The following is a 22,976-nucleotide window of genomic DNA, read 5'->3' on the forward strand; positions in this document are numbered from 1 at the left end:
GGGTGGCCCCCGTGGAATCAGAGGAGCCCTCACGAGGGAGCCAAGAAGTCAGAGAGAAGCCGTGCGGCTGCCTCTGAAGGTCCAGGAAGGGGCCGCGGGCAGCCTCCAGGGCTGGGAGAGCCTCGGGGTGACTCCGGGGACCCCCAGAAGACACCATCCCTGCCAGCACCTGTGTGTGTCCCACGAGACTCATTAGGGCCTCTGAACTTTGAGAGATTGGCTGGACCTACGGTGAAACTATCCTAGTAGGCTCAGGTTGTGTGACACAGAGCTCACGCCGGGGCCTGATGAGTGGCCACCTATTTCTCCACTGTGGGGAGGCTGAAGTCCAGGTTCATCCCGGAGCCTGGTCTTGGGTCAGCATCTCTCTGTCTTGTGGTGACGTCCCTGCCTGCAGAGGTCCCGCCTCTGAGTGTGCGGGGGAGTGGGAGAGGCTCTCGGGTCCCTTCCGTCTCTACTTTTGCTGCCGCTGTTTTTAATTTTAAAGAGCTCATTATAATTTTCTGTTACTTGTTGTCATAACAAATACCCTTTTAGGGGTCATGCACCATCTTCAAAATGAAATTGAAAGGTTTCGAGCTGGATTCCCACCTATTTTCTGAGCTGAGCAGTGTGATTTCCTGAGCAGTTCATTTAGCGTTTGGATACCGTGTTTGGAGTAAAAGGCACAATTTGGTAATTACGTAGACAGCATCTCTTAAGACTGATGCTCTGCTGCTCCTCAAGATGCCAGCATCAGACTGTCCCCCCACACGGCTTTTCCTCTGCACCTGGGTGCTCCGGTGTCTCCTGCTCCTCTTACAAGGACACCAGCTGTTGTATCAGACCCTCATTCTGTGACCTCATTTAAACCTGGTGATTTCCTGTGGCCTCATCTCCAGACACAGCCACTTGGGGGATTGGGGCTCCACACATAAGTTGGAGGGTCCACTTCCGTCTGTGACAGAGGCCCTCGGTGGTCACCTCAGTGCTGTGTGTCCCAGATGCTCAATGCCCTGCAAATGAGAGCAGCGTGTGGCCTCCGCGATGGAGACCTGGTGTCCTTGACCTGCTCTGTGACCCAGGCTGCTTTGGCGCATTCGAGGACTTCTCAGGAGCTCGCCTGGACGATGCTGTGTGGAGAGTGTGTCCTCTGGGCCTGTTGTCACATGTGTGCAGTGAGGACCCTGGGGTTGAGACACAAGTTCATGGGCGAAGCTGTGCTGGCCAAGCCTTTCACACAGCGCCCTCTGTGGTGTGGCTCTCCCGTTCCCTGATGCCCCCCTTCCTAGGAGGCAGTCTGTCCAGCACCCAGACAGGCTTTCCGTCCTAGGGGCTAAAGCCGGCCATATATTGCCCGAGCCCAGTGTCCTGGGGTGCAGCGTGTAGTTTACTGGGCAGAGGACACTCCTGCCTGATCAGGAGCAGCCCCTCATGGGCCCAGCAACCTCCATCCTAGTGTCCATCCACTCCACAGCCCAAGAACGTGGGCTGCTGATGGCTCATGTTGCCTTGGGAACATGAAAGCACGTCTCAAGGGAGCCGAGCACCCTGTGAAAGGGCGTTCTGGACCCCAAAGCCTGGGTCAGCCAGGACCAGCTCCCAGGCCGCCACTGGGCAGAGCACTGGGAGGCTTCCTTCCCGTGCTGGCTGCCAAGTGCTGTCCTGAGATGGTGGGCACAGAGCCAGGACACTGCAGAGACCTCGGCACCCGAGAGAGTCTCTGTCTGACTTTTAGAAGTCCAGGCCGCGCAGCCAGCAGACCACTCCTGACCGCGTCCAGATCCCGCCCGAGGACACTGCAGAGACCTCAGCACCCGAGAGTCTCTGTCTGACAGCCTTTTAGAAGTCCAGGCCGGGCAGCCGGCAGACCACTCCCGACCGCCCCAGAAATGCCTGAGGCACAGTGAGACAGGACGCTCCTTTGGGATCAGGGGGCGTATTTCTAGGTGGGGGAGCCCCCGCCAGGTGTGGTGTCCCTGCAATGCTGCCCACTGCAGCCCAGGGGTGTTAGAGAGAGACCCTTAAATGTACCCTTCAGCTCGGTAAGGAGAAGGGTCGGTCTTCACGTTCACGGTGGAGGCTGATGTCCAGGGGTCAGTGACTGGATCCCACTGACCTGAGTCCTGTGTGAGCGCTGGGGCTCCGGCTCCGGAGGGCGTCCTGATTTGTACTCCATACGCAGGGACGTAGCTCCAGATACTGAGAAAACAGCTGTTTGGGGGTTTATTTGTCCAAGTGCCCAGGGACAGTTTGGGGACAAACAGTGCTTTATTTGGAGTTGTTTATTCTTTCTGTGCCTCTCCTCCATGGGGTGACCTCATATAACCTTCCCCGGCGAGGAAGACCTGAATCAGCCTGGATCCAGCCTTGGGGACACTGTCTGTAGCCGGGGGACGCTTCCTATCAATCTAGTACCTTAAGAAGAACTAGCGAAGGCTCCTATGCTGTCGGGGTTCCTCCCTGGCCCTTGGCTGGTTGTGGGGGGCTGAGGCTGGAGGGATTTTCCGGGGTCTCTGCTTGTTGGAGGGTGACTCGTGCTCGCCTTAGCTGGGCAGCACCGTGGGTTTCTGTTCTAGGGTGGCACGTATGGATTCTGCAGTGTTGTCCAGTGACTGGGCTGCTGGACGGCTGAGACCCTGGCTCCTGAGGTTCCGGGCAGGTGCCCAGTCACTGTCAGGCTGTCTGCGGTGTTTTCTGTCATGTCTGCAGTGCCTGTCACCATGGGGTGCTCTTCTTGCCCACTTGGGGCCCCTGTGGCTCCTTTAGCCCTCTGGTCCAGCCACGGGGTGGGTCCCTGGAGTGCAGGCGGTGTCCCCAGGGTCCTGTCTAGCCAACTCGGGCCTTTGGGTCCTAACTGGAGCTTGGGCCACGTCTTGCCCAGGAGGAGAGTCGCTCAGGCCTTGCCGAGCAGACGGAGCCTCCGTCTGTCTGTCTGTCCACCTCCAGGCTGTTTCTGATGCAGAAGAGGCTTTATGGGGTCCCCCCAGGAAGGTTGAGTTTCAGATGTGTGACTGCTGACACTCTTCCCAGGAGGCAGGGCCAGGGCCAGGACTGTGCCGTGGCTGTGGGTCATGCCTGGCCTTGGGCTGCTGTGGCCTGTGTCTGCCGTGGTCCATGCGGGGAAGCCCCTGTTCTCGACCTTCCTTCTGGGGAGACTCAGAAAGAGGCTGCCTTCCCCCAGCTGAGGACTAGAGGCCACAGCCTTCATCAAGGCCCTGGACGGGTGATCATGCAGGGTCCTGGTACCCTCCTCTTGTCCCCAGAACCATGCATGGAGAGAGGCAGAGTCACATTCTGCATGGACCTGTGACTTTGAGCTCTAAGGGCATGCTGCTTCAGACCTGCCTCGCGATCCTGCCACCCTGCGGCCTCCCCAGCAGCACTGCAGGGCCCGGCTCGGCCACTCAGGGGCCTCCTGCGCTGCCCCTCCTCTCCGTAGCTATCCCTCGAGTGCCACCGTGTGGGGGACGGGGGCAGGGGGCTGACAGCTGTGTGAGTGGCTGGGCGTGAGTCACTGGGACACATGCTGCCCAGCAGGGGGTGTTGGCTTCAGAACCCTCAGCTCTGACCCTCTACCAGAGCGGCCCACCCTCGGGATGACTGCAGTCCCTGAGGGGTCCTTCCCTTTTCAATGTCCTTCCACACGGGAGGGGCACACTCTCACCCAGATGTCCTCTTGGTAGGACCGCAGGTGCCAGAACTGCCTGGGCAGTTCCGTGGGCAGGAGAGGCCGGGAGGGGCCTGTGCTGGTCACGCCTCCCTGACTTCTCCCCCATTCTGGAGGAGTATGACAGGAGTAGGGGAGGGCTCTTGTCTCTTCCCGAGGGCCACGGGGGTGGGGGCTGGGGGTGGGACCTGGCTTCGCGCCCCTCTTAAGGAACGGATCCATGTTGGTCCTTGCAGAAGAGGGACGGGGGTGGGGGAGGGGGGTAGGGCGCATATCCAAGCAGCGACACAGTCTAGTCTTGAAAGGTGAGTCCACTGGAGGACCTCATCTCCCACAGGGGCCACGCCTGAGAGCTGGTAATGAGGGAGGCCGGGGGGGGGGGGCAGGCCTGCCAACGGTTCCTTTTGTGGCTTTTTATCAGCATATTGTCACAAAACCAATTTCCATGGTGAGATGGCTTTTCTCCCCTAAGCAAATGTCTTTTCACGTCTCTGAATGGGAGGGCAGCGCCCGCGGTGGAGGTGAGCCACCTCACTTCCCAGCCAGTGCTGAAGCGCACGCCGACGACCCCGCAGGGCACGGTCTGCGAGGGTCTTCTCCAGTGGAACTGACCGGTGCCCACCCGGGGAAGAGTTTCTGGAGGGATACACCGGGCACAGAAGCCTCATGGTGCAGACAGGAGGCCTTCCCTCTGAGGTCCCAGGTTGCAGGAGGAGGAGCCCGTGGTGGAGGGGCCGCAGGGGGCAGGCCTGTGGCACGTGGCCTTGTCTCCTTAGGAGTGTCAGATGCGTGGCGACGTCCCCAGCCCAGAGACATCCCCAGCTCCCTGCCCGGCAGTCCAGGTGCCCACACTCTGAGAGCCATCTCTGTTTGTCTCCTGGAGGTTCAAGGTGGTCTGTCCTCCCAGGGTCCGTGAGTGACAGTGTTGAGGGGTGGCCTTGGAGGTATCAGGTCCTGGAGGTGTCATCCTCAAAGAGGTGGATGTGGGTTGCTTGAGACTGGATTTGTTCCATGAGAATGGGTTGTTGCAGGGCCTGGCTTGTCCCCTGACCCTTCCGCTCACTGCTCCCTGATGTGCATGAGCTACAAGCCGTGGTATGCTGTCCAACACGAGGCCCCCAGCAGAGCTGACCAGATGCTCTTGAGCCCCCAGAACTATCAACTAAACTGAGCTCTTTTCTCCATTAAGTTCCCAGCCTCAGGTATTCTGTCATAGTCACAGGAGCAGACTGAGTGACAGCAGTGAACAGGACCAGCAAGGGGACAAAGCACCTGACCTGTCTCTGTTCCGAGGCCACAGCACGTATTGTCCTGGTTAAAATCATACTGTATAGGAAACTTCATGTCCTGATTTCTTAAGAAAATAGATTTCTCATGTCACTTATCAAGTACAGTTTTTGATTGTGCCTAATACTCCACCATACAGGGTAGTGAAGTTGCTGTCAGAGTCTTTTCTGTTGTGTTTTTACTACTTTATTTTAAATTATTTTAAACGTCCAGATTTCCTGTTAGTTGACATTTGCCCACCTTTGTTTCATGACTCTTTTTTTCTTTCTTTCTCTCTCCCTCCTACATTGGGAGAGGATTTTTTTCCCAACCCCTTTTAGTGTAAGCAGCAGGCATGGCGTCCCCTCTAGAGCGTCTTTTCCACAGGACGCTCTGCCGTACAGCCACAGTACAGTCCCCAGGGTCGGGCACTGCGTCACCACCGTCTTCTCACAGGCTGCGTCAGGTTTTACCTGCTGCACAGTGATGTGCCCTCTGGTCGGCTCAGCCACTGCGGTGTCACTGTGGCTTCACCCGTGGTGCTCTTAGCCTCCCCTGGATCTGAGGTTCCTTGGGCTTTGTGTGGAGCACCCAGCCCCTGGAGCCAGGGCCATTATTTTGTAGCATGTCTCTCCGTCTGTTTGTCTGCTGTGTCCTCATGGTAAGAGAAAACATGCAGCTTTGGAGGAGCGTCATAGCCGTGACGGCAAGCTGTCCTGTGGCCTCGGACCAGAGACACATCAGGTGCTTTGACCCCTTGCTGGTCCTGTTCGCTGCTGTCACTGAGTCAGGTGGAGGCTGTCAGCCTCCGCACTGTGCGAGGCCTTTCCTCCTGGCGCTGGCCTCTGCTCTGCAGTACGTGAACCATTGAATATCTGGCCGCCATGGCGCCCTGGCCCGTCGGCCTGCAGTGCCCGGGATTCCTGCCTGACTCTCGGTCGCCGTCTGTGACAGCTTCACAGCCTGGGGGCAGTTTCCAAGTTCAGCTTTCCCTGCTGGCCTGCGCGTTGGTCCCTCAGCCAGAGCCCTTTCTGACCCCCTCTTCTGGTCCTCAGCGTCTGTGGGGACCCTCTGTTGCGGGGTTGGGATACACTGTAATCTCCTTGTCTCAGGGTCCACTCTGCAGCTCCTCCATAGTTCCTGGGTCCTCTTGGTGGCCCGTCACTCAGGATGACAACGGTGGGGCTCGTTTCTTGGCTTACAGTGCGCCAGGGACGACATCCACACCACTCAGCTGCCTTGGTGATTTTAGCAGCTCGGCCTTCTCTGTGTGGCTTAGTGCTTTGGGTTTGCTGGTGGGCAGGGCTGCCCGGAGAGGCCTTGCAAGGTCCATGGCAGGGACACAGCGAGCTCCTGGGAACAGAATCAACCCACAAAGCGGGAACAATCCCGGGGGCTTACTTGGGTGTGGTTTTTCGACTCCACAACCAGGGTGATGCCTGGCCCCGTCTGGTAACTGCTGTGCAGCTGCTGGAGAGACGTTGCCTGCACTGGTTGCCAGGACGTTCACGGGGTGGGGGGTAATCTTCATTGACGGCAACCTCTGTCCATTGGCGGGAGATGGACATTGATCTACAGTAGTTGGCTGGAGTCTGCCGCTCGCTCTCTCTGTATGTGCGGCGGATCTGTGCATTTGTGCAGGTACACGTGAGCCACGTGCGAGGCACACAGGGGTGAGCACGTCCGCATTCAGAGTGAAGGTGTAGCGGTCCCAGGCGGCAGCAAGTCCTGCAGCCATGGTAGTAGTGGTCATCACTCAGGTGGGAAGGAGAGGAGTAGTCATGACAGCACCCACAGGGCGTCACCCTGGGATTGTCCCTCCCTAACGTCATTGCAAGAGACCTGAAGGAATATGGTAGTTTATGATAAGAAGCAGGGTGTTGAGCGTGTCAGGCAAAATATACCACTGAGGTGTGTCTCCAGCCCAGAAACCACGTTCTGTGTGTGTGTTTGTGTGCACGCTGGGGACTGAACCCAGGGGTGCTCAGCCACTGAGCCACATCCCCAGCTCTTCTTAGTATCTTATTGAGAGATGGGGCCTTGCAACTTGGGGTCTTTCTGAGCTGCTGAGGCTGGCCTTGAACTTGGAGGCCCTGCCCCAGCCTCGCCACCTTTTGGGGTTACAGGCACATGCCACCGACCCCAGCAGAAATAGAGACTTCTAGAAGCATGGACAGGATGCTAGATCCCAATTCAGGGTGGTGGTTATGCCTGGGCATTGAGGAGAGCGGAGCTGTGGAGCAGGGCGCAGGGCTTCCCTGTGTTCTGATGTCCACTTCTGTCCATCTTTTAATTGAAGCAAAATGACAAAATATCAGATTTGACATGGTTGACTGAAGGCTCACGGGGCTCACTGTGTCCTTATGACAAATCCAGCTTCTTCTGTGTTTACCAAAGGCACAGGAGCAAACCCACGCCTCCGGACAGTCGTGAGTCATGCACCCACAGCTTGTCACTCGGGAGGCACGGACTGAGTCACACCGAGGGCCACCTCGGAGGAGACACAGACCCAGGGTGGCAAGAAGGAGGGGCAAGGGAAGCGATAGGGAAGGGTGGAGGGCAGGTGCCGAATGTCCCCTAGGCAGGATGTCCCCAGATGTAGTCATTCCCGGGGAGAGGAATGGGGAGGGGACTTGTTTCCTGGCTCTCTCTTTTTCTCTTTCCGATTGGTCAGAATTCGTTCTCGAGGACTCGGTGCCCTGTGCTTCTGGGGTGTGCCATGTTGCCCACGTGGCCACCGCAGGGGAGGACAGCCGGCCCACTCAGCTCAGGAGCCATGCAGGAGCAAGGCCCCTGTATTGGCCACAAGCCCTGAGCTCCAGGGCCCTGAAGGAGTCTCATCCGAGTCCTTGCGGTGACAATGGCTATGGCAAAGCCGATGGCCGTGGGCTGGGAGCCTGACCCAAACAGGGGGTCCTCTCTTCTGTGTGGAAACTGGGGGAGGAGAGGACTTCTGTCGTGGGTAAGTGAGCAGAGAAGAGGGTGGGACATGGACCCCTGGACAGTGGCCTCTTTCTTTCCTGCAGGGCAGTGGAGGCCTGTCCTTCCCTTTCCCAAAACACGCATTTCATTTTTTAAAAAATTTTAATATTTACTTATTGTTTTTTTTATTCTCGGCGGACACAACATCTTTGTTTGTATGTGGTGCTGAGGATCGAACCCGGGCCGCACGCATGCCAGACGAGCGTGCTACCACTTGAGCCACATCCCCAGCCCATCATTTCATTTTTTTTTTGATGGACACGTAGTGTGTGTTTGTGGAGTGCCACGTATGCCCAGTGCTTGTGTCCAGTGTGGACTGAGCGTGTCCAGGCTGTCTGGCCACAGGGTGCCCACGGTGCACAGGCAGAGAGCAGGGACGGAGCAAGGGTGGGTGGCTCCCGGTGAGCTGGGTCAGAAGGGTAGTCACGGGGGCCGATGGACTGGATCAGCGCTGAGGAGCCCAGGTCTTGGGGGTGACGAGGACAGTGAGCACATGAGCTGGCTGGAGAAGTGCGAGGCTGAGGTGCAACTTTCTGATTTCAGAGGGGGACCTGCGCGGTGGGCCAAGAACCAGGGGCCACGTGTGGGGTCCCTGGAGAGGAGCCGTTAGCTAAGGGCCCTGGACATTTTCCTGGGGTGAAGGCAGGGCCCGGGAAGGAGCAGGACTATGGCTACACAGGCCTCGAAGCATACGGTAGTGCCTAACTGTCTGCGTTTGCACCAGAAATTGACAGAAAACACCAGGAGTGAGAAGAAGCAAGAGGGAGGGGTCTTGGCATCTCCCTTCTGGCCAACCCTCTCTTCCCTGTGGGAAGGTCCGCCTGTCTTTGGGCCCCTCTGCTGGGACATTGCACACCAGTTCCATAGGTCAAGCCACATTCCTGTCCTGTGGGCTCGTCTGCTTTTCCAACTTGTGTCTGTATCTTAGTGATTTTCTTAAACTTTAGAGATATCCACCTGCCTTGAATGCTTGTTTAGAAAGATCTTTTATTGTCTATTATGTTTGAATTCCATCTACCTTTGAATTTTCCAGAGTGTAGTTGTGACCTCATATTTCCCAGTTCCTAATTGACTGTGTAGCCGATTACTGAGGGGTTTTGACTCACTGGGTTGCAATGTGGCCTTCCTCACATGGCTGGTCTCTGACCCCAGGTCCACAGGGACCGGGTGCCTCGGATTGCTCTCTGCCTGCCCGTCTGTCGCCTCTCTGCCCGAGAGGTCGGATATGATGTGTGTGTGTGTGTGTGTGCATGTGTGTGCATGCTTGTGTGTGTGTGCGTGTCTGTGCGTGCGAGTGTGTGTGCACATGTGTGCGCGTGCATGCATGTGTGAGTGCATGTGTGTGTGCGTGCATGTGTATGTGCTTGCGTATGTGTGTGCGTGTGCGTGTGTGTGGGAACCCTCGCTCACGCTCCTGGGACTTGCTTAGGGTCAGGTTTCTGGGCAGGATCTCCCTCCTCTGAGCTGCCCCGGGATACGGAGGGCTGGGCTGAGGTCGGCCCACGTGGGCTGATTTCAGACTCCCTTCCCAAGCTGGAGCCAGTATGAGGCTTTGAATGCTCGTTTCAAAGGTGCAGACTTATTTTCGATAGAGAACCAGCACTTTAAAACAAAATGAGGGAGCTGGCAATTTGAAGCCAATAAATTGCTTCCCGTGGATAATGTCTCTTCATCTGCAGCCCTTTATCAATTATCAGGGAGGCAAAATGGACCGGAAATTACAAGGCGGGGAGCAGAGGGAGGCCATGTGTGTGAGCTGGCAGAGGGAGCGGCTGCGGCTGCCCAGGGCTATCCTGGGTCCCCTCTGTGCCTCCTCCTTCTCAGGCCCCACCCCCACATCACTAAGCTTCAGTGGCCGCCCCTTATGGGCAGCACCCTGCGCGCCCATCTGCTTGACAGCACTAGAAATGGGCCGAGTTGACGTGTCATTGATGTGAGAGGAGGAGGGCAGGCTGGGTGTGTTTAAGGTGAAGGGTGCCCAGGTGGGGTGTGGATCCTTCTCTGGATCAGAACGCACCTCCTCTGACCTCACGCTGGCCATCCCCTCCCGCCTGTGCCGGAGGAAGTGACAGGTGACTGGGCGAGTGCTGGGCTCCTTCAGGGCAGTCCTTTGCCCTCCATGGACAGCCAGGGGTCCTCTGGGCCAGTAGTGGGCACTTGAGTTGCTTCCATCTCAAATGCTACCAAGTGGATGAATGAAAGACTCCTCGACGTGTGTGACCGTCACTGTCCCCATACCCTGTGGAGGTCACTATGGAACACCAGCAGCCACTGTGGTGGAAAGACACCCACCCTGTCCCCTTGCTCCTCCGTGGCTGAGGTTGACACAGACAGAGGGCAGTGGGCAGAAGCTGTGGGCTGGAGGGCAGAGACCTGCAGGGACCAGCAGTCAAAGGGACAGGCCTGGGGCTGCAGAATCAGCAGACTCTCTCTGTCCTCGAGGATGTGACGTCCTCCTGGGACGCAAGCTGGCCATTCAGGAGACCATCCTGCAGAGGTGGGTGGCATGTGCCATTCTGACGGCAGTGCGTGGAGGCAGAGGACGGCCCCTGGGAGCAGCCACGTAGGAGCACACTGCTTCAGAGGAGCCCTGGGTGTGGGGGGGGGGGCGGGCTGGGAGAGGCCAGGTGGCCAGGACAGGATGTGTGCCCCAGCACATGTCCCCATGAGACCCAGCTGTGTCCCCAGTGGTGTCAGGACATGGCGGAAGCCAGGCTCCCCAGAGTGTTGGGCCCTGACTTGTCCTGGGTGGGGACATTGGTTTAGGAACTGGGCTGTACCTTAATTAATAGAAGAAAGAAGACACCACGGTGTCCTGTCCACGAGGACGCCTGCTGTTTCAGGAGTGTTTGTCCCCCCCTCACATCACATCCACACTGCAGTTCTGTGGTGGGGGAGGGGCTCGGTGCCAATGTGGACAGGGGGAGCTGTAGCCAAGGGCAGGTGGCAACCCTAAGGGGGCCGCAGGTGAGGAAAGACTGGGCTGTCCAGGCTCGCGGGGTTCCTGCTAACTGACCAGTGTCCTCTGGGGGACAGAGAGCAGGAGCCCCTGCACTTCTGAGACCGGCTCTGCACCCTCCTGCTTGCTCAGAGGTTGCTGGTCTGGGAGTGGCCGTGGAGGAGAGGACAGAGGACCCAGGTCCAGTCAGGGAGAGAGTCAGCCAGCTGAGGTTCAGGGACTAGATGCTGGCCTTTGTGTGACCACGAGACCCAGGGTGGGCTGGAGCCCACGGCAGCTGGCTGGGCCGAGCACCCTCTCCCCTCTGGTCCCTTTGTCTCTGGGCTGTTTCCGCTCAGTGTGGGTGCAGATCCAGAGCGGTTTTGTTTTCTCTGATCTCTGGATGTTAACTTCCACGGTGTAGAAGCAAAGCGGTTTAATGAACAATTAGCTGTATTGATTGTGACCACGGTGTTCACAGAAGCTCCCTCTCCTGCCGCTTGCAAGCATTCTAGTCCTCGGGGCCTCACTTCCTGTCTGGATGCTGGCCTCAGTGTCCCCCAGAAGGTGCTTGTAGCTGCTTGGGAAGTGGCTACTCTGGTGAGGAGCCCAGGCTTCCCTGGGCTGCAGGGGAGCTTGCTGGACTCTGGACTCTCCCCTCTGAGGGCCAACCACGTAGTGTGCTCACAGGTCCTGCCTGGAGGGCGGGTGTCCCCACACAACTACCTAGGTTCCCAGCTTGCAGCAGCGGCCATGGGCTTGGGTCTTCCTCAGGGCCACCCTGCAGATCTTGACCACTCTGCAGATCTTTCCCAGGTGTAGGGCAGTGCCCCTACCCTCAGGGGACATGTCCCAAGACCTCCAACAGACGCCTGCAAGCATGGATAGTACCAAGCCCTGTGCACAGTGTTTCTTCCCACCCACATGATACAGTTGAATCCACACACAGGCACCGCAGGAGATCCACACACAGGCAGGGGATCCACACACAGGCAGGAGGTCCACGCACAGGCAGGAGGTCCACGCACAGGCAGGAGGTCCACACACAGGCACAGCAGGAGATCCACATATAGGCAGGGGATCCACACACAGGCAGGGGATCCACAGACAGGCAGGAGATCCACAGACAGGCAGGAGATCCACACACAGGCAGGGGATCCACACACAGGCAGGAGATCCACACACAGGCACAGCAGGAGATCCACATATAGGCAGGGGATCCACACACAGGCAGGGGATCCACAGACAGGCAGGAGATCCACAGACAGGCAGGAGATCCACACACAGGCAGGGGATCCACACACAGGCAGGAGATCCACACACAGGCACAGCAGGAGATCCACACACGAGGCACAGCAGGAGGTCCACATACAGGCAGGGGATCCACACACAGGCAGGGGATCCACACACAGGGGATCCACAGACAGGCAGGAGATCCACACACAGGCAGGAGATGCACACACAGGCAGGAGATCCACATACAGGCACAGCAGGGGATCCACACACAGGCAGGGGATCCACACACAGGCAGGAGATCCACATACAGGCACAGCAGGGGATCCACACACAGGCAGGGGATCCACACACAGGCAGGAGATGCACACACAGGTAGGAGATCCACAACTGTCACAGAGCAGAGCAGTAACAACAGGGTTCCAGGGTCAAAGTCATTTAAAACTTGTGAATTGTTCATTTCTGGAATTTTCCCGGTGATGCTTCGGACCCTGGTTGACCACGGGTAACTGAGCCTGTGGATAAGGGGCACTGCTGTAGTCTGAACTGTCCATCTTTCCTTGAAGCTGCTTTCGTAGTTTCTAGACCTTGAACTTCAGCCACTAAAGCCAGAGGGGTAGCTGGGTGACTGGTGTGTCTCCTGTGTGAGGGCCTTCATGCTGAGAAGAGATGGGACCTGGAGGAGAGCGTGAAGGATGCTGCCTTTGAGAGGCGCCGTGTGTCACATGCCTGATGCAGTGACCCATTATCAGGGAATCATCCCAGGGAAATGGATATCGAAATAGTCGTGTAGCTATTGAGCTTTGTGTTTAGTGTGGTGCTGGTGGAACCAGTCCTCACACATGCTGAGCAGGCACTCTTCCACGGGCCCTCCCCAGCCCACGGGGCAGTACACAGACAGTGAGTGATTCCACTGCAGCATTATCGAAAACTGGAAGCGATTCCAATGCCCCCCCACTAGGAGTTTAGAGAAATAGATTTCGCTATAGTCAGTTGGAACTGTGGAATATCAATTGTATGGAAGATTGAAACGAAAGTGGAAAACAATATAAAGTGATATCAACAGCGGGAATCCTAATTTAATTAAGATGTAGATCAATAACTTCAGAATCAGTGCCCTGATATGTTAACGATGGTTATGGCTGACTGGTGATTTGTAGGTGATTATTTTCTTTGTATGTTTGGGGGGCTTTGTTTTTGGTGTGTGGTGCTGGGGTTGAACCCAGGGCCTCGTGCTTGCTGGACAAGAGCCGCTCCCGGAGCCACACCCCCAGCCATATATAGAGCCTCATCCCCAGCCATATGCATATATATATATATATATATATATATATATATACACACACACATATATATATATAAAGAAGCATCAGATAAAGCAAAACTTGGAAAACCAAGAAGCCCTGGGCAGATTGTCTGGGAGGCAGACACCTGGCTTGCCTTGCAGGGTGCAGATGTCTCTGTCCTGGCAGAGGGGTCCAGAGCCGCCCTGTTAGAGCCCCCTGATGTCCCTGGAGGCCTCCTCTGTCTGCTCCAGCATCGCCTAGAGGGTGGCCCTGAGGGTGTGTCTCCCCAGTCCTCACTCTCATATTCAGGTCCACCCTAACACCTCCTGTCAGCCTGCAGGGACCTTCAGCCTGTCTCTGGGCAGGGTGGGCGGCCATTGTCTGTTTCTGTTCTAATTTGCCTTGTTCTTTTACTGCTGGGGAATTTTCCAATAGCTTCAACCTACCCAGCGTGCAAAAATCAATCCAGCTTTATCTGTCAGGCGTAGAACCTGGGGACAGATGGACGCTCCACCTCTAAACCCTTGGAAGTGCCAGTAGCTCCCCCGATGTCTAGGCTGCTCCAGCTTTTAGAAATGCTTATTTTTCTTTGCTGGTGTAGTTTTACCACCTAATAAGTTACTGGAAGTGCTCATCTTTCAGAATGTTCGTAGGGAGGGACCTGGTTTTTCAGACATAGAGGTGTGATCTGGGCCATGAGATCATGGGTCAGGCCGGGAGCCTGGGCACCCCTGGCATACACAATAGGGGCCTCCTGTTGCTGCCCACCCTCCTCAAGTCCCCAGCCTGGAAGCCTCTTTCCAGCGCCTCTGCCTCTTGGCTGCTCCCAAGGTCAGCTTGACTTGCCCTTTGGCAAGAGGGTGGTTGGCCAAGGTGAGCCTTGGGTACAGGATTTGGGGGATGTACCCTGCCCCATCTTGGTTTTAACCTTAGCGTAAGCATGGCGACTGGTCACAGGTTAATACTGCCGTAGGGATCCCAGGGAGGGACAGCACTGTGACCAGCCTGTCTCCTGCAGGGTCCTCCGGCAAGGCCCCAGAGCGGCCCCCAGTCCCCTCCTACTCTTTATCGCTGTCCTCTCCAGGCTCTGGAGGCTCCTCCCTCTGCCTCATTTTCCTCTCCCTCAACTCCAGTGTATCTTGTCCCCTCGGGGGACACTAAGTTCTTTAAGCCTCCTAAGATCCTTTGTGGAACAAGATTCCTCTTAAACAAACAGCACAGATGCAGGAAGTGCCTGGGGACAGGTTCCTCCTGCCTGGGGGCAGCCTGCGGCAGAGGCACCAGCACAGGGGGCCTCCAACCCCAGGGGATAGGAGCCCAGGAGTTAGTGTCCCCAGGAAAACAGAGCAAGGTCAAAGAAGGGTGTGCAAAGCCACCCTGGCTGCTGGGCCTGTGGACCAGGAGGGAGCTCTGCCCCCTTCCTAGAACTCTTCCCTACCTGGCCCTGCCCTGAGCTCTCCCTGTTGCCTGGTGACGACACCCTTGGCTGCATTTCCCAGCTGAAGCAAGGCAGTCACACTGAGCCGTCTGCTCTCTGGGTGTCCTGCACCATCACATTCTGGATAACCCTCACATGGCATCTTAGCATCACCTGCCTCTGGACTCTAGCCAAGTGTTACCAACCAGCTGCTTGCGGGGAGTGAGCACCTGGGTGTCCGCAGGCCCCTGTCTTCAGCGTGGCCCTAACCCCTTTCCCTTTCCTCCCCAAAGCCTGCACTTCTTTCTGAAGTTCATGTCACCACTCCTTACCCACCTCACGAGCCAGAGACTCCAGGGTCTTCTTCAGATCCCCTCCCTCCCAAACCTGGACACCCAAACCTGCCCTGAGCCCCAGCCACCACGTCTCTGAAGACCTTTCTTCCTGCAGGGTACTCTGCTAGGGTGAGGACTTAGCTCCAAGCTCAGCCTCCTCCCCTGGGACTCCTGTCACCCAAGTCTGCACCACCCTGATGTAGAGCTCTTGGTTTAAAAATCTCATCCCCCTCCCTCTGTCCCTCCCCCTCCCCCTCCTTCTCTCTCCCCTCCCCCTCCTCTGCTTTGCCCCTTCCCCTCCTCATCCTCCTCTTTTTCTTCTCCCTATTATTATTAAGATCACTGAGGAATCCCTGTGGCCTATATCAAGGGTCACGAACCTCAACCATGAAAGGCCACAGTGCAAATATTTCAGTCTCTATGGGTCAGAGCGCGTGCCACCTGTGTTCCTGTCTACCTATGTGTGACACAAAGCCTTGGAGAATGGGGTGCAGGTGAGTGAGCGGGTCCGAGTTCCAGTGACGTTGTATTCAGAAAGGAAGGTGGTGGGTGGACCTGGGCACAGACGCACCTGGGGCACTGGGCAGGCAGGGGGGAGCCCAGAGGCCCCCTGCAGTCCTGTCCTCACCCACGTCTCCAGCCCATGTCTGCAGCCCACGTTTCCAGCCCAGGTCAGCCTTCTTGTTTCTGCGCCCACCTTGGACAGCTTCGTGGCCACGCCCTTGTCTGGGCCCTCTCTGCTCACTCCGCCCCTTGGTCTTAAGATTCAGAAGGTCCAAGGGTGATCTCCAGCAGCCTTGTTTGTGCCCAGTGTCTCTCTTCCACTTTGCACAGACGTGTATCATTGCACCTCTCATCTTCACTCATGAACATCTGGTCACCTCTCCGTCTCTCCAACCAGGATACTGGGTTCTCGCAGCCTGGGAAGTGCTTCTGTGAGCTTTCTAGCGTAGCATCTGGCCTATGATAATAAGCAAACAGCAGCTTATTAGATGGGTTTTGCATCTACGGGGTGGAGCTCAGAAAAACTGCTGTTCTTCGTTACTGAGTTGAGGCTGCGAATTAGTGCTGTAAATGTCGGCTGGATGAGCGGTTGTATTAATCATTTTCAAATATTCTTCTTTCTTTGCCTTTCTTAAAGGAGGTGGAAACCTTCCCCGTTTCTCTTGTTGTTGACTCAGTCCCACCTAATGCACTGTCTCCTGAGTGCAGGCCTTGGGGTTGGTGTCCCGCACTCTGTGGTTTAGTAATTACCCTCCCAGCCTCGCCGAGCTGCAGCCGTGTCCACGTCCACAAGTCCTCTGTGATGTGTGTCCACAGAGCCAGGCGTCTGTTAATAGAGCTATTAGTTAACGTGCTTGGAGCCCCCCTTCTTCCTGCAGACACACTACCGTGGAGAATAATGGGTTTTGCATCTATGGGGTGGAGCTCAGAAAAACTGCTGTTACTGAGTTGAGGCTGGGAATTAGTGCTGTAAATGTCGGCTGGTTCTTCAAAGCCAAAATGTTGGTCGACTAACAGTGACTGGCTGGCGTCTGGACCTCCTCTGATGTCTGAAAAATGGGTCTTGCTCTCCAAGGCAGGTGTTCTTGTCATTGTCCCTGCCTGAATCAGCTGTGGCCTTAGGAAAGCTCGTGTGGCCGAGGCTGGAGTCTCAGAAGGCAAATAGTATGCGTGGCAGACTATTTGAGAGAAAAGGGGTAACCAGCAAAATGAGAAGTAAACCCCCTGGGCTCTGGAACAGGACCTTTGCTCTCTGCGGCCTTGCTGGCCTCAGGGCCGTGCACATGGCTCCAGGAGGAGAGGCCCAGGTCCCCGTGGGAAAGCAGACTTTGATTCTGGAAGGTTCCATAAGCAGAGAATGGATTCTTCCTTCTGGAGATGCATCTTCCCATGTGTCTCCCGCACTCTGTACAGGGACAGTCGGGACAGCTGCTGTTACCAAGACAGGCTTCCTCTGATTCACGGGTGTCTTGGGGGTGGTGGCAAGAGTGTGCTCCTGGTGCCCCTTGTGTTGTGTGAGGTCGAGAAGCGAAGTGGAACAGAAAACCCAGAGCACGGCTTGCCCCCCAGGGTCCTCAGCCCCCAGGAGACGAATCCTGTGAACACCTCACAGCATGGCCAACCCATTTCTGCTCGCAGGATCTGTGGGCCCCTCTTTCCAAGGATGGAAGGTGGCCAGGGCCTGCCGGTGCTGCCAGCCGCGCCTGCAGCCCAGCAGACATCCCGCCTGCTGCCCAGCAGACATCCCGCCTGCCCCACCATCTCCGCTGGTTTTATGGCGTCGTTCTCACACCCTGTTCTGCTATTAAAAATAAAACGAGGCACGAATCCTACGCCTCTCCCAGACTGCGAGACTCATTTCCTTCCAATAAAGCCCCTGGTCGATCTGGGTTTCCCTTACCCAGAAAGATGGAATCTCCAGGGCATCCACTCTGGATTTCCAGTTTCTTACCCTGTTTCCCCCTTCTCTGCCTGCTCCCTCTCTACCTGGGGGCCAGAAGTAGATATTCTATGAACACGGAGGACAGCTGTGACCTACTTACCTGCAGACCACGGGGGAGAGCACCTGGGCTGATAGCTGGCTGCTCTGGCCATGCTGGGCTGCAGGGCTGGCTGCACACTTCCTGCAGACTGAGCCAACTGGGAATTCAAGGCCCTGAGGGAACAGGCCCTTCCCAGTGGGCAGTCCCCGAGTGACCCCCACCCATACCCCATCCTTGCTTGATGGCCCAATCCTGTAGCCCAAGGGAAGGTCTGGTGGCAGCCAGGACAGCTCAGTGGGGGACAGGAGGCACAGCTGCTGGCATCCTCATTTCCATTCATGCTTTCACCCCACCCCCATGCCCTCTGGGGTCACCAGTGTAAGTTCATGGGAAGGTCTGGGATGTGCAGGGAGACCTTGGGAACAAGTCGGGGCTGTGTCAACAGCAGGGAACCATCCTGCATGGTGACATCAGCAGCCCAGAGAGTGTAAGAGGGATGTGGAGATGATGTCCCGGGAGGAGCTGTCCAGAGAAGGAAGGGCACAGCCTGCCTCTGGCCACCCATGACCCTCACTGTGGGTCATAACTGTCGTTTTCTCCTGTGGCTTGGCCCATCCTGGCCCCAAGGTAAAGCCTTACCATCGAGGCTGGAAGGAGCTCAACCCTCACCCATTCTTCAGATGGGGAGATTGAGGTTGAGGGAAGCTGCCCCAGTTGCTGGGCAGAGCAGGGACCAGCATTCTTGTGGCCCTTTGGGAGACTCTCCTCTGCACACCGCCATCCTGGGTGTCTGGCTCTGGCCTCGGGCTGCATGAGACTGTGGGGTCATGTGTCCTTGAGTGCGTGTGCCTGCTTTCCTGAGGACTCCCGGGACTGCGTGGAGAAGACAGGCTGCCCTAGGTCCTCTTGGGCAGGACCGTTGATGGAGGAAGCTGACAGGTGCAGACAGACTTCTCCCTTCAGACTTTGGGCTGCAGGAAATAATTTTATTCTGTCAATGAAGGGAAGGGGTGATGTTTTGACAAGCAGATTAACAGCATATGTTGGAGAACAGTTTCCTGTTCTTCTTTTGAACACTGTAACAGTGTCCACAGATCCACAGCAGGGAGGGCTGGTAGGACTTAAAGGATCCTTGCAGCCAGCCCGGCTCACTTTACACAGGAGCAGCCGGGGCCTCCGGGTTTGGCTGCAGACTTAATTAGCCACTGGGCCTGGCCAGAAGCCGAGGGTCCTGGCTCCAGGCTGGTCTCTCCCCTGGAGCCCAGGTCTTCACAGAAAGCATTCAGCGAGCTGAATTAGTATTGGTGTTGATAACACATCGCGCAGTCACCGTGTCTTCAGAAGGGCCATGGGGACGGAGTGAGCCGGAGAGAGGGGGGATGTCCTGAGCAAAGGTATTCTATGGAGACCTGGCCCTTCTCTTGGCCTTGAAGAGTGGATATGATTTTGGCAAAGAAAGAGGGAGGGCAGTTGTATCCCGTGGGAGAGCGGGGAGGGATCGCACAGCAGTCTCAAGGGCAGCAGGTCTTGTCCCTGGAATCTGTAAATGGTCTCTTGGAGAGAGGTCTCTCAAGACGTGGTTAAGTTAAGGATCTGGGATGGGGAGAGTAGCCTGGGGTATCCGGTGGTACCCATGTCCGATGTGCATTGCTGTGACCACAGTACCTGACAGAACGACTGGCAGAAGGAAGTTAGTTTGGGTTCACGGTTTCAGAGGTTCAGTCTGTGGTCGGCTGACTCCAGTGCTCTTGGCCCGAGGTGAGGCAGAACTGCCTGGAGGGAGCGTGTGGTGGAGGGAAGAAGAGAGGGGGAGAGAGAGCAAGGTGCCAGGGACAAGCCACAAACCCAGGGTGGCCCCCAGACCTGCTTCCCCCAGCCACACCCACCATTCAGGTGGATTAATGCCCTGACCAGGTCATAGGTCTCACGATGGAAACATTTCACCTCTGAACACTCCTGCATTGTCTCACGCGAGCTTTTGGAGACACCTCAGATCCAAGCCATTACAGTCCCTAGGTGCGCACGTTCCTATAAGAGGGAGGCAAAGGAAGATGAAGGTGACAGTGCAGTGACCACAAGCCAAGGACCACTGGTGGTCGCTGGAGCTGTAGAGCGGAGAGTGATCTCCCCAGAGCCCCCGCAGAGCCCGCCTCAGCCGACACCTCGATTGTGGTCTAGTGTGACTGCTAGGGAACAGACTTCTGTGGTTTTAATTTGTCACTGAAGCCACGGGGTAGTAGTCACAAAGACAAGCCTGAGCCTGCCTGGGGAAGGCTGTCCAGAGGGAGGGTATCTGCTGGACAGTCAGCCAGCGGGTTAGGGCTGAGTGTCTGTGTGACCTCAAGCGTGACAGTGAGTTCCCTGTGCCTCTTGCCACCCTGGCTGGGCCGAGCGGGAGAGCCGTGATAACCTGTGGATTGTTTTTATTTCTCTGTGGCACTTAGGATCATGCTCCTCATGTGACAGCTTGACATGGCCCAGCTGATGTGGGCAGCTGCCACTCCTGGTCTGGCAGGGGGTTCACATCCAGCCTGTGCTAGGTCTGGTGGACCCACCAGCGATGGAAAATGCTCTTGTCTTCTGAGATCTCAGATTCCCCAGGCTGGCCTTGCAGGGCTGCTCTATGCTGGAAATGCTCGGCCAACCCTGAATCTGCCGCTGTGGATGCTGGAGGACTCAGAGCAGCTCTGGTTGGGGTTAAAGGGTCGGGGGGGGGGGATCGCCAGCTGAGTGCAGGGGCCTTGCTGATAGCAGAGTCAAGTTCTCTGCCAGCCCCAGGGGAAAGTGATTAAAGATGCTTTCTGAGCTTTCCTCTTATTGATCTGAGGTTGTTTATAGCCATAAAACAACTGTAAATTAGCGAGTGAAATAAAAGCAGCAGGGTTCTTAACTCCGGCCCTCCTCAGAGGTTGGAAAGCTTCTGCATGGCTCCTGAAGCAGCAGGGACCTGAAATATGTCTGCAGAGGGAAACTCAATCTCCTTCCTCCTGGGGCTGAGGACTAAGTCTTCTCGGGCTGCTGGAACGTGACCCTCTGCATGCTCAGAAGCACCCCGGGTAGCCTGATTGCCAACCGCAGCCTGGTTGTGCCACCCAGGGTTTTAGGAAATGCAGGGCCTCCCTCTTTCTTTCTTCTTTTCCCTCCATTCTCTTTCCTTCCCTTTCTTTCTCCCTCCTTCTCCTCGTTTCCTTTTCTTCTTGGTGCTCTCTATCTGTTGAGGGGTGTCTATGGATCACCCCCAGGGACAGCCATTTCTGGTCCCCCTGCCATGAACCCCGCCGTGTGACCACAGGACTCTTGCTTTTCCTTTCAGAAATCCGAGAGGCCTTCCGAGTGCTGGACCGAGATGGCAACGGCTTCATCTCCAAGCAGGAGCTGGGCATGGCCATGCGCTCCCTGGGGTACATGCCGAGCGAGGTGGAGCTGGCCATCATCATGCAGCGCCTGGACATGGACGGTAAGATTGCGGACAGCTCCCGCTCCTCAGCTGGCCAAGGCTCCCGCGGGGCTTGCAGCTTGCAGCCAGGGACTCAGGGTCCCGTCTGGGCTCCTAGCCAAGGAGTGGGGGCTCGGACGAGGTCACAGCTTCCATCAACCCTAGGGGCCGGCCCGGGGCCTGCAGAGGTGGTTCTGGCTGCTGCAGGAGGCGGGAGGAGGGAGCCTGGACGTGGCCTTCCCACCCCCTTTCCTTTCCCTCTCTTTGCATAAACAGCTCTATGGAAAGAGAATTTGCATCCCATGAAATTCTCCTGTGTAAAGCACAGGACCCTGTGGCTCTTAGTCAACTCAGGGATTTGTGCAGCTGGTGCTCGGTCAAGTTCAGGACCTTGCAGTCACCCTTAAGAGAAACCCTACACCCCCTAGCCAGACCTCCCAAGCCCTCCACCCACAAGCCCAGTGCCCTGAGTCTCTGTCCTGCCTCTGGGTCTGCCGGGGCCAGACCTTCTGTTTGAGCGGGAAACACGGCCGTGGCCGCTGAGCCCGGCTCCTTTCCCCTGGCCCGGGGCTTCCTGACTCATCCGTGGCCAGGCACAGACGCTGCGCTTCCTTTTGTGGCCAAAGCACGGTCCATCGTACAGCAATGGAAACCTCTTTTATGTCCATCTGACGTGTGGGGTCTCTACTTAGGACATCACTGGGGAAGGGTCTTGCTGCAGAATGCTGTGGTCGTCTGGGGAGAGTCAGGGAGGCTTCCTGGAGGAAGGGGAATCGGCAGGAGGCCTCTGAAACAGAGGCCGTGGGGGTTCTAGCTCTGACTCAGTTTCCCTTCTGCTGAACGGGGAGAGTCCCGTCCCTCTCAACACCTCACAGGGCTGTGGGTTGGAGCGTGTGTGGCTGTGTGGCAGGCAACATGGCCCTAAGACTTGTGCAGTCCGTCGTTGGTCAGGCACCAGCTTCCTCAGGGAGCGCCCAGTCTGGTTCCTTGGGCAGTGTCCTTGTGAACCAGCCCCACTGGCCATCCACATTCTGGGGCCGGTGTGTCAAAGTCCCTATCAAAGAATCAACACAAATTTAAACAATGAAGTGATGGAATAAAATGCCCAAGAGGTGACTGCATCATCCATCTTGCATTCACGACCATTGTAGCTGCCTATCACGGAAGACCACAGAAAGGGGACGTTCTGCTCCACGTGTGTACAGGGTGCAAGATACACTCCACCGTCATGCTAACTAAAAGAACAAGCAAAAAGGAGAAAAAAAATAGACATGTAGATATAAAAACTGTGCCTCAGCCTTTCTATGCCGCAGTCTGGCTGGGCACAATTCAGGAGCCACTTGTCAAAAGAAACTAACTTTATTTTTAGAACTACAAACGCCAAACAAAACAGCTCCTCAGGAAAAAACCCTCAGAGCCCAACTGCCACCACCGGCTTCCCACAAGCCTCTCACCCCCACACAACCCTCACCACCTCCCACAATCCTCCTGTTCTTGAGGCCGATTGGCTGGGTCGCGTGGGCGGAGCCAAAGAAGTCCCCCAATGAGCAGCTCCGTGGAGGAGCCAATCAGCTAGATGTTGCTGGGGCCGCTGTGAGCCAATCATCAGCTGGCAGTCTGAAGGGCAGGGAAACAGCCCAATGAACATCACCGCAGAGGAGCCAATCAGCTAGATGTTGCTGGGGCTGCTGTGAGCCAATCATCAGCCAGCAGCTGGAAGTTTGCTGGCAGCTGGAAGTTTGCTGGGGCCCCTTTGGCTGTGGCTCTCAACATTTCTATTTTGAGAATTTATATCAAAGAAATAGTCAGAAATGTGGATCAAGATTATGTGTGTGTTTATAGCAACTTTGTTCCTCATAGTGATGGATGAGTTACATTTAAGGTAATGAAAACAATTGGTAATTAAGTTGCTTATGTACATCTCTCTATAGTTATTTTATAATATTTA

The 22,976-nt window shown here is 56.4% G+C and overlaps 1 protein-coding gene across 1 annotated transcript in view; it reads left to right on the forward strand.

The window, feature by feature from the left end:
• CALN1 (calneuron 1) overlaps positions 1-22,976 on the forward strand; it is a 311,621-nt gene that overhangs the window by 131,804 nt on the left and 156,841 nt on the right. Inside the window, exon 3 of the mRNA XM_081296845.1 lies at positions 20,906-21,049. Within this exon, the coding sequence (XP_081152971.1) occupies positions 20,906-21,049 (144 nt within the window). The remainder of the gene's footprint in view (positions 1-20,905; positions 21,050-22,976) is intronic.

Source organism: Spermophilus citellus, assembly GCF_964194105.1.
Source record: "Spermophilus citellus genome assembly, chromosome: 6".
Classification (NCBI taxonomy): domain Eukaryota; kingdom Metazoa; phylum Chordata; class Mammalia; order Rodentia; family Sciuridae; genus Spermophilus; species Spermophilus citellus.